Genomic DNA, 12787 nt, shown 5'->3' on the forward strand with positions numbered 1-12787 from the left:
TGTCGGTGTTTGCAGAATTGGTTTCAATCACAAGTTGTGCGTGGGATAGTCGTAAAGAGCGATCCAAGGGACAGAACTCTATGGGGTTCGATTGAAATAATGTTCTGCCGGTAGAGGGCGCGATAGTCGATTTAATGCAACGTTGCATTAATTCATTCGAACTTTTTAATTTAATTGTAATCTAAATACGTAATGTTTTGGGCAATAAATTATATGGTAGGTTCGCTGAGGGCTGATAGTTAGTATCATTGAGAGAAATGCATTATGTATTTTTAGACAAATGTGGTGTGACATGGTGCCTTTAACTCTATATCTTGTACACACTATTGTTCGGAGACAAGGCCCGTTAGTTGACATGTTGAATTACAGTAGGTCACGAACAAGGTCATCACAAACTGAACCAGGACGCGACAGATATTAAAGTTCACTTTTCTATTGTGTGTGTGAGTGAGTGAGTGAGTGAGTTTAGTTTCACGCCACACTCAGCAATATTCCAGCAATATGGCGGCGGTTTGTTAATAACCGAGTCTGAACCAGACAATCCAGTGATCAACAGCATGAGCATCGATCTGCGCAGTTGGGAACCGGTGATATATGCCAACCAAGTCAGCGAGCCTGACCACCCGATCCCGTTAGACGCCTCTTACAAGCATGGGTTACTGAAGACCCATTCTAACTCGGATCTCCACGGTTGAGAGACAATGAACCATGAGAGTAGTCAGGTAGTTAAAGCATTCGCTCCTCACCCGAAAACCGATGCTCTATTCCCTGATGAGTACAAGGTGTAAAGCAAATTTCTCATGACCCCGTCGTGATACTGCTGGAATATGGTTAAAGGCAACATACAACCTAGTCTGTCTCACAGTCCCTGAACCACATTATTTTCCCCAATGCTTAGCTCTCCCTAAATGAAGCAAGTCTGAATCTCTGGTCTCACTGGGGCACCTTTTCAATTTAAATGGGTTTATTTGCTACTATCAAAATTATATGCATTCAGGGACTAAACGTTAGTTTACATAAAACCAAACACAATCACTCACTGGCCCATGACAATCTCTCGTTGATGATAACAAAGTGCGCCAAAACGCCAGTCTTTGTGAAAATATTTTGCAAACTTCCAGACACAAGGAAAATGTCAAATCACATTCATTGCCAGTGATACTTAATCAAATAAATGGTACCCATGCACGACAAAGGACAATGGAAGAATAGCAGGAAAAATAAACCAATACAATTCAGTGAGGAAACATTTCCGAACAAGGAATAAGATCCGATCTGACAGGATGTTTTTTAAGTGTGAGAGGAAGATAACAACGGGTATAAAGGGACTATAAGGTGGCAGGGGTCAGTGTGTGGCTCTGGTTCTGGGCAGGAAGGTTCCTCCAGGATGCTAATGGTGAGTATAACTTGGTTTGTACCAGCGCTAAACTCACAGTAACTATGGTCAGATTTCGAGTTGCCTTCCTTAATCGTGTCAGGATCCTTGGGTTGTACGCACAGTACCCTTCGAATTTAATGGTAAACGACTAAGACGTGTGTCTCTCTTTTTCTCATAAGAGACAGATTATTTTTCTCGTCACAGCTCTAGAGCTTTTCGTCTCAAAACGTGGAGCCGCACATTCTGTTTTTCGGAGAAAGAAATTAACAGATTTTCAGCGATTTTTTATCCATCGAGGGCGCATATTATAAGTTGTAGCATTGTGATGAGGGGTATACGGGGTTTTATGCTTCCTGTGTAAGGTTTGATGCACCGAGCCGCAGGGACGCATAAAACCCTGTATACCCCGAATGCTACAAGGAAATTATCTTACCGAATGTTTAAATCTCTCATTATTTAAATATAACATTACAACTAACTGAAATTAAATCATATATTTTACAACATGGTACTGACAAGTCGATCCGAACCACTGAATCACGGTTCACTGACTGCCGTGGATGCATGTTTTTCCATGGGGCGGGATAGAAATCGCAAATATCTATATCCTGTTTTGGCGGTGTACGGCCGTGCACCGAGCATACATGGTAATTTGTTCAAGGATAACCCATAATATGCATTTTTGTAGAGGAGTTTATGCTTGATGGTTAATAGATATTTGGTATACAATTTGATATCGAGCACCAAGAATAAAGGGGCCACAACAACCGCGAGATTGTGTTATTTAATGTGATTGTCACGTGGATTAGTGAAACTAGTGAATTCAAATAAAACTACCCGTGAAGATCCGGGTTAGAATATTGATCTTCAGTAACCCGTGCTTGTGGTAAGAGGCAACTAACGGGATCGGGTGGTCAGGCTCGCTGACTTGGTTGACGGATGTCATCGGTTCCCAATTGCGTAGATCGATGCTCATGCTGTTGATCACTGGACTGTCTGCTCCAGACTCGATTATTTACAGACAGCCGCCATATAGCTGGAATATTGCTGAGTGTGGCGTAAAACTAAACTCACTCACTCAAACAAAACATGGTTTATCATTGCGCTTAATTTCATAACTGTATGGGTCAAATGATCATCCAATACTAAAACAACACAGATCTGTCTTGGGTCAAATGATCATCCAATACTAAAACAACACAGATCTGTCTTGGGTCAAATGATCATCCAATACTAAAACAACACAGATCTGTCTTGGGTCAAATGATCATCCAATACTAAAACAACACAGATCTGTCTTGGGTCAAATGATCACCCCATACTAAAACAACACAGATCTGTCTTGGGTCAAATGATCATCCAATACTAAAACAACACAGATCTGTCTTGGGTCAAATGATCATCCGATACTAAAACAACACAGATCTGTCTTAATGTCAAATGATCATCCGATACTAAAACAACACAGATCTGTCTTGGGTCAAATGATCATCCGATACTAAAACAACACAGATCTGTCTGGGGTCAAATGATCATCCGATACTAAAACAACACAGATCTATCTCGGGTCAAATGATCATCCAATACTAAAACAACACAGATCTGTCTTGGGTCAAATGATCATCCAATACTAAAACAACACAGATCTGTCTTGGGTCAAATGATCACCCCATACTAAAACAACACAGATCTGTCTTGGGTCAAATGATCATCCAATACTAAAACAACACAGATCTGTCTTGGGTCAAATGATCATCCGATACTAAAACAACACAGATCTGTCTTGGGTCAAATGATCATCCGATACTAAAACAACACAGATCTGTCTTGGGTCAAATGATCATCCGATACTAAAACAACACAGATCTGTCTTGGGTCAAATGATCATCCAATACTAAAACAACACAGATCTATCTCTGGGTCAAATGATCATCCAATACTAAAACAACACAGATCTGTCTTGGGTCAAATGATCATCCGATACTAAAACAACGCAGATCTGTCTTGGGTCAAATGATCATCCGATACTAAAACAACACAGATCTGTCTTGGGTCAAATGATCATCAATACTAAAACAACACAGATCTGTCTTGGGTCAAATGATCATCCCATACTAAAACAACACAGATCTGTCTTGGGTCAAATGATCATCCAATACTAAAACAACACAACAGATCTGTCTTGGGTCAAATGATCATCCAATACTAAAACAACACAGATCTGTCTTGGGTCAAATGATCACTCCCATACTAAAACAACATCACAGATCTGTCTTGGGTCAAATGATCATCCAATACTAAAACAACACAGATCTGTCTTGGGTCAAATGATCATCCGATACTAAAACAACACAGATCTGTCTTGGGTCAAATGATCATCAGATACTAAAACAACACAGATCTGTCTTGGGTCAAAATGATCATCCAATACTAAAACAACACAGATCTGTCTTGGGTCAAATGATCATCCAATACTAAAACAACACAGATCTGTCTTGGGTCAAATGATCATCCAATACTAAAACAACACAGATCTGTCTTGGGTCAAATGATCATCCCATACTAAAACAACACAGATCTGTCTTGGGTCAAATGATCATCCAATACTAAAACAACACAGATCTGTCTTGGGTCAAATGATCATCCGATACTAAAACAACACAGATCTGTCTTGGGTCAAATGATCATCCAATACTAAAACAACACAGATCTGTCTTGGGTCAAATGATCATCCGATACTAAAACAACACAGATCTGTCTTAGATAAATGATCATCCGATACTAAAACAACACAGATCTGTCTTGGGTCAAATGATCATCAATACTAAAACAACACAGATCTGTCTTAAATGTCTGATCATCAATACTAAAACAACAAGATCTGTTCATGGGTCAAATGATCATCCAATACTAAAACAACACAGATCTGTCTTGGGTCAAATGATCATCAATACTAAAACAACACAGATCTGTCTTGTCAAATGATCATCCAATACTAAAACAACACAGATCTGTCTTAGGTCAAAATGATCATCCAATACTCAAAACAACACAACAGATCTGTCTTAGGTATCAAATGATCATCCGATACTAAAAACAACACAGATCTGTCTTGGGTCAAATGATCATCCAATACTAAAACAACACAGATCTGTCTTCAAGTCAAATGATACTAAAACAACACAGATCTGGTCTTTGGGTCAAATGATCATCCGATACTAAAACAACACAGATCTGTCTTGGGTCAAATGATCATCCGATATCAAAACAACACAGATCTGTCTTGGGTCAAATGATCATCCGATACTAAAACAACACAGATCTATCTCGGGTCAAATGATCATCCAATACTAAAACAACACAGATCTGTCTTGGGTCAAATGATCATCCAATACTAAAACAACACAGATCTGTCTTGGGTCAAATGATCATCCAATACTAAAACAACACAGATCTGTCTTGGGTCAAATGATCATCCAATACTAAAACAACACAGATCTGTCTTGGGTCAAATGATCATCCGATACTAAAACAACACAGATCTGTCTTGGGTCAAAATGATCATCCGATACTCAAACACAACAGATTTGTGTTGGGTCAAATGATCATCCGATACTAAAACAACACAGATCTGTCTTGGGTCAAATGATCATCCGATACTAAAACAACACAGATCTGTGGTCAAATGATCATCCAATACTAAAACAACACAGATCTGTCTTGGGTCAAATGATCATCCGATACTAAAACAACACAGATCTGTCTTGGGTCAAATGATCATCCGATACTAAAACAACACAGATCTGTCTTGGGTCAAATGATCATCCAATACTAAAACAACACAGATCTGTCTTGGGTCAAATGATCATCCGATACTAAAACAACACAGATCTGTCTTGGGTCAAATGATCATCCAATACTAAAACAACACAGATCTGTCTTGGGTCAAATGATCATCCGATACTAAAACAACACAGATCTGTCTTGGGTCAAATGATCATCCAATACTAAAACAACACAGATCTGTCTTGGGTCAAATGATCATCCGATACTAAAACAACACAGATCTGTCTTGGGTCAAATGATCATCCAATACTAAAACAACACAGATCTGTCTTGGGTCAAATGATCATCCGATACTAAAACAACACAGATCTGTCTTGGGTCAAATGATCATCCGATACTAAAACAACACAGATCTGTCTTGGGTCAAATGATCATCCGATACTAAAACAACACAGATCTGTCTTGGGTCAAATGATCATCCAATACTAAAACAACACAGATCTGTCTTGGGTCAAATGATCATCCAATACTAAAACAACACAGATCTGTCTTGGGTCAAATGATCATCCGATACTAAAACAACACAGATCTGTCTTGGGTCAAATGATCATCCCATACTAAAACAACACAGATCTGTCTTGGGTCAAATGATCATCCAATACTAAAACAACACAGATCTGTCTCGCAACAATTGCAGTCACCACTTGCAACATTTGGTTCTGCTACTTCTGAAGGCACATCATGGGCAGATCACACGAAGAAAAAAGTGATCGTTTTCTGAAACGTAATCATGGAACAGTTAGGAAGGATGTCAAATTTTAATGGCACGTTGATGGAGTCTCTCACTTGAAGTATCATTTCTTGAAGTATCATTACTTGAAGTATCATTTATTGAAGTATCATTACTTGAAGTATCATTACTTGATGTATCATTACTTGAAGTATCAGAACTTGAAGTATCATTACTTGAAGTATCAGAACTTGAAGTATCATTACTTGGAAGTATCAGAACTTGAAGTATCATTACTTGGAAGTATCAGAACTTGAAGTATCAGAACTGGATGTTAGCCGGTATACATACTCATGAAGATCAGGGCTAGAATTGATCTTCAGCACTCCATGATTGTGGTAAGGATCAGCCAACTGGATCGGGTGGTCAGGCTCGCTGACTTGGTTGACATATGTCATGTTATGCCAGTTGCGTAGATGAATGTTCATTCCGTTGATCACTGGTTTGTCTGGTCCAGACTCGATTACATTTAGACCACTGTTATACAGCTGGAATATAGCTGAGCGTGGCGTTAAACAACAAACTAAACCTACTGTTAACCTCATGGTACCTGGCCGTCAGCTGGCTTCGTGTACCGCTCAGTGCCGCAAAGCAAAATTGAGTAATTACGGCCCATCTTAATGGAGTCACTTACATATGACAAATTAAAAATTCAATTGAACATTTGGGTTTAAAAATTATTGCTAATGAGGGTTTGAAACAACCAAATCAAATACATCCACGAACCTGACCGACAATAAACCGACGCCAAACAAATAAGTGAGTGAGTGAGTATGGTTTTACGCCGCTTTTAGCAATATTCCAGTAATATCACGGCGGGGGAAACCAGAAATGGGCTTCACACATTGTACCCATGTAGGGAATCGAACCCGGGCCTTCGGCATGACGTGCGAACGCTTTAACCGCTGGGCTACCCACCGCCCCGAAAGGCAAAAGAAACGTCATAATATAGGAACATGTAGTGTGTTCTCATGTCCTGTAACACTTTCGGGTTTGAGTGGACATGGCGATGCTTTGAACATTATTCCACTTATAATAGTGTTATACATGCACTGAAAGGCAAAAGACTGATGAGTAAGGTTTTACGCCGCTTTTAGCAATACTCCAGCAATATCAAGGCGGGGGACACCAGAAGTGGGCTTCACACATTGTACCCATGTGGGGAATCGAATCCGGGTCTCAGTGCGTGACGAGCCGACGTTTTAACCACTAAGGTTACCCCACCGCCTCCCCAAACAAATAAAATATCAAGTTTTTTACCGCCTCTTCAGAAACAAACATAATCTGTATTACATAGTATTGCGTGCATGACTGACTATCGTTGTATTTGTCCACAGGTGAAGTGGTTGTCGGTGCTGGTTACGGTGGCCGTGGTGGTAGAAGGATCTGGTGAGATTTCCTGGTTATTCTCGCTGCTTGAACGTCTTGAGAAATCCAAACAGAATGAAGTCCTCACTCAAGGCGGCCCTCCAGATTTTGTCAACTGCAGTCCAACATTTTCCTGCCCAGACACGTTCAAGTGCTGTAAAATCTCTATCGGCTTTTATTGTTGCCCGCCGGGGATGGTCTGTGACACCACATCAATTTGGTGTCATATTGCGACGCCTTTACTCTCAAAGGCTTCTGCTGGGGGACAGACAAACTTTAACAAGGAACGAATCGATTACAGAGGACCCACGGGAAAGGACGTTCTTCAACCAGCTCTCAAAGTTGGAGACAAGAAAAAGGGGCAAATGACAGGTGACGTCCAAGACAGAGGTGGCCTGGCGTCGTTAGGCGTCAACGTTGAAGCCACGTTACAACACGCTACTCAAGACGAAGCTGGGTTCTGTCTTCCTCAACAGACAATCTGTCGTTCCCCTATCGGGTTGAGATGCTGCCCATTGCCTAATGCCTCCTGCTGCATGAACGGCCTCCACTGCTGCAGGGCAGGGTCCGGCTGCGTGAATGACCAGTGTATAGCACCTTCATTTGCAACATCAGCATCATCCGACTCAGAAACCAGTCTCCTAGGAGCGACATCTTCAGCTGCTGTCTTCCTCTTCAATCAACAAGTCAGAATAAGAACCAGACCGGAAGTAAAAGCAAGATCCGGATTTCTAGCGGCAAAGAGCTGGATCAGGATTTGGAACAGGAACACAAACTGATTCTGGCAGCACCAGCTGGGAGATGGTTTGGTACCCTGCAATGCAACCGCTTCCTGTACCCAGGAACAGACCTGCTGTAAGCTGACGAGTGGAGACTGGGGATGCTGTCCGTACCAAAATGCTACGTGTTGCCAAGACGGACGCCATTGTTGTCGGAATGGTTACACGTGTGACCAATCCAAGAAAGCGTGCTCCAAGAATGGAGTTGTCCTGGACTGGTCTCTCAAGCATCATGCTGTGAAGAAAGAGCCATAAAGGTGTCTGTATCACAGAACTATCAAATGAAAATCAGCCTTCCTTTTGCAAACTTCATGATTCATTCTGCGAGCAAACAAAAAAAGATAAAAAATAAATACCTAAAACATTATAACAATACTTTACCAATATCTAAATAGGTTTACTGTCCATCATGTAAAGGACTTGTTCACATAAAATCGCCAAAGACGATTTTCTCCAAATTTATGTCGCCGCTTTAGATGTTTTTTCATCTCAGTTTCCCCGATTGCCACTCAACCAAGCCATTAAGTATTGTGAGACCTCCTTGTCTGTGGTCCATCGTAGTCTCATCCCAAAGGCATCACTTTTTAGTATATATTCATGTCGTTAGTTGCAGCAAACTGAATAAAATGCTTAAAACATGTAGAGTGTTCTCATGTCCTGTAACACTTTCGGGTTTGAGTGGACGTGATCATCCAATACTAAAACAACACAGATCTGTCTTGGGTAAAATGATCATCCAATACTAAAACAACACAGATCTGTCTTGGGTCAAATGATCATCCAATACTAAAACAACACAGATCTGTCTTGGGTCAAATGATCATCCAATACTCAAAACAACACAGATCTGTCTTTGCAGTCCCAAATGATCATCCAATACTAAAACAACACAGATCTGTCTTGGGTCAAATGATCATCCGATACTAAAACAACACAGATCTGTCTTGGGGTCAAATGATCATCCAATACTAAAACAACACAGATCTGTCTTGGGTCAAATGATCATCCAATACTAAAACAACACAGATCTGTCTTGGGTCAAATGATCATCCAATACTAAAACAACACAGATCTGTCTTGGGTCAAAATGATCATCCCATACTAAAACAATACAGATCTGTCTTTGGGTCAAATGATCATCCGATATTAAAACAACACAGATCTGTCTTGGGTCAAATGATCATCCCATACTAAAACAACACAGATCTGTCTTAAATGGCAAAATGATCATCCAATACTAAAACAACACAGATCTGTCTTGGGTCAAATGATCATCCAATACTAAAACAACACAGATCTGTCTTGGGTCAAAATGATCATCCCATACTAAAACAACACAGATCTGTCTTTGGGTCAAATGATCATCCAATACTAAAACAACACAGACCTGTCTTGGGTCAAATGATCATCCAATACTAAAACAACACAGATCTGTCTTGGGTCAAATGATCATCCAATACTAAAAACAACACAGATGTCTTGGGTCAAATGTTCATCCCAGTACTAAAACAGCACTACAGATCTGTCTTGGGTCAAATGATCATCCAATACTAAAACAACACAGATCTGTCTTGGGTCAAATGATCATCCAATACTAAAACAACACAGATCTATCTTGGGTCAAATGATCATCCGATACTAAAACAGCACAGATCTGTCTTGGGTCAAAATGATCATCCAATACTAAAACAACACAGATCTGTCTTGGGGTCAAATGATCATCCGATACTCAAAACAACACAAGATCTGTCTTGGGTCAAATGATCATCCCGGCACTAAAACAACACAGATCTGTCTTGGGGTCAAAATGATCATCCAATACTAAAACAACACAGATCTGTCTCGCAACAATTTAAGTCACCACTTGCAACATTTGGTTCTTGGCTACTTCTGAAGGCACATCATGGGCAGATCACACACGAAGAAAAAAAGTGATCGTTTTCTTGAAACGTAACTCATGGAACAGTTAGGAAGGATGTCAAATTTTTAATGGCACGTTGATGGAGTCTCTCACTTGAAGCATCATTTCTTGGAAGTATCATTACTTGAAGGATCATTTATTGAAGCATTATCATTACTTGAAGTATCAGAACTTGATGTATCATTACTTGAAGTATCAGAACTTTGAAGTATCATTTACTTGGGAGTATCAATGCCCGAAGCATCATTACTTAAAAGTATCAGAACTTGAAGGATCACCACTTGGAAGTATCAGAACTTGAAGTATCATTGCCCTTGAAGTATCAGAACCCGAAGTATCATTACTTGGAAGTATCAGAACTTGAAGTATCAGAACTGGATGTATGTTTGGTGGTATACATACTCATGAAGATCAGGGCTAGAATTGATCTTCAGCACTCCACATTATTAGTAAAGGATCAGCCAACTGGATCGAAGTGGTCAGGCTCGCTGACTTGGTTGAATATATGTCATCTTACGCCAGTTGCGTAGATGAATGTTCATTCCGTTGATCACTGGATTGTCTGGTCCAGACTCGATTACATTTAGACCGCTGTTATACAGCTGAATATAGCTGGAGCGTGGCGTTAAACAACAAAACTAAACCTACTGTTAACCCCTATGGTACCTGGCCGTCAGCTGGCTTCGTGTGGTACCGCTCAGTGCCGCAAAGCAAAATTGAGTAATTACGGCCCATTTTAATGGAGTCACTTACATATGACAAATTAAAATCCAATTGAACATTTGGGTTTAAAAAATTATTGCTAATGAGGCCTTTGAAACAACTACCAATCAAATACATCGTCGAACATGACCGACATACAAACCGACGCCAAACAAATAAGTGGAGTGGAGTGAGTGAGTGTGGTTTTACGCCGCTTGCAGCAATATTCCAGTAATATCACGGCGGGGAAACCAGAAATGGGCTTCAGCCACATTGGGTACCCAAGTAGGGAATCGGAACCCGGCCTTCGGCATGACGAGCGAACGCTTTAACCACTAGGCTACCCCGCCGCCCCGAAAGACAAAGAAAACGTCATAATATTAAGAAACATGTAGTGTGTGTTCTCATGTCCCGTAACACTTCTGGGTTTGAGTGGACATGGCGATGCTTTGAACATTATTCCACTTATAATAGTGTTATACATGCACTGAAAGGCAAAAGACTGATGAGTAAGGCTTTTACGCCGCTTTTTAGCAATACTCCAGCAATATCAAGGCGGGGATACCAGAATTGGGCTTCACACACTGTAACCCATGTGGGGAATCGAACTGGGTCTTCAGCGTGACAAGAGCCGACGTTTTAACCGCATTAGGTTACCCCACCGCCTCCCAAACAAATAAAATATCAAGTTTTTTTACCGCCTCTTCTGTGCAAAACAAACATAATCAACATTACATAGTATTGCGTGCATGACTGACTATCGTTGTATTTGTCCACAGGTGAAGTGGTTGTCGGTGCTGGTTACGGTGGTAATGGTGGTAGAAGGATCTGAGGTGAGATTTCCTGGTTATTCTCGCCAGCTTGAACGTCTTGAGAAATCCAAACAGAATGAAGTCCTCCGCCAAGGCGGCCCTCCAGATTTTGTCAACTGCAGTCCCAACATTTTCCTGCCCAGACACGTTCAAGTGCTGTAAAATCTTCTACCGGCTTTTATTGTTGCCCGCCGGGGATGATCTGTGACACCACATCACTCTGGTGTTGCGTCATATTGCGACGCCTTTACTCTCAAAGGCTTCTGCTGGGGGACAGACAAACTTTAACAAGGCAACGAATCGATTACAGAGGACCCACGGGGAAAGGACGTTCTTCAACCAGCTCTCAAAGTTGAGACAAGAAAAAGGGCAAATGACAGGTGACGTCCAAGACAGAGGTGGCCTGAAATCGCCAGGCGTCAACATTTAGAAGCGCAACGTTAGCACACACGCTACCCAAGACGAAGCTGGGTTCTGTCAGCCCTTCAACAGACAATCTGTCGCGTTCCCCTATCGGGTTGAGATGCTGATGTCCCCATTGCCTAATGCCTCCTGCTGCATGAACGGCCTCCACTGCTGCAGGGCAGTAGGTCAAGCTGCGTGAATGACCAGTGTATAGCACCTTCATTTTGCAACATCAGCATCATCCGACTCAGAAACCAGTCTCCTACTAGGAGTGACATCTTCAGCTGCTGCTTCTTCTTCAATCAACAAGTCAGAATAAGAACCAGACCCGGAAGTGAAAAGCAAGATCCGGATTTCTTGAAGGCAAAGAGATGGATCAGGATTTGGAACAGGAACACAACCGATTCTGCAGCACCAGCTGGAGATGGTTGGTGACTCGCACGGAACCCTATGTACCTGCAACAGACCCTGTGCCGTAAGCTGATTGGGAGATCAGATGTCCAAACAAAGCCGCCAAGGACGACTATTGTTGTCGAATTGTCGACATCGTGGTGACCAATCCAGAAGGGTGCTGTGCTCAAAGAAATGACAACCCCGGAATCTCTGCCACGCAACAAAAGGAGCGGCCTTGTATCATTAGAACTATCAAATGCAAAATCACTCTTTTCAAACTTCATGATTCATTCTATGAGCAAACAAAAGAAAAATAAATGTATCTAAAACATTAGCAATACTTTCAACAATATCTAAATAGAGTCACGCCCATCATGTAGTTGATTCTGAGATTCAAGGCTAAAATCGCCAAAGACGATTTTCCAAATTTATATGCACCACGAAGGGCTTGAT

General features: G+C 41.2%; 1 protein-coding gene across 1 annotated transcript; it reads left to right on the plus strand.

Annotated features, from left to right (window-relative positions):
* The first annotated feature begins 1331 nt into the window (after positions 1-1331).
* On the plus strand, positions 1332-8740 carry LOC124277732. Its single transcript, XM_046713458.1, has 2 exons — positions 1332-1396; positions 7292-8740. Exons 1-2 carry the CDS (start codon positions 1388-1390, stop codon positions 8099-8101), a joined length of 819 nt encoding a protein of 272 aa, XP_046569414.1. The 5' UTR covers positions 1332-1387; the 3' UTR covers positions 8102-8740.
* The last annotated feature ends 4047 nt before the right edge of the window (positions 8741-12787 follow it).

The sequence above is a fragment of the Haliotis rubra genome, unplaced genomic scaffold, assembly GCF_003918875.1.
Source record: "Haliotis rubra isolate DU_JTF1 unplaced genomic scaffold, ASM391887v1 Scf2260, whole genome shotgun sequence".
In the NCBI taxonomy this organism is placed as follows: Eukaryota; Metazoa; Mollusca; class Gastropoda; order Lepetellida; family Haliotidae; genus Haliotis; species Haliotis rubra.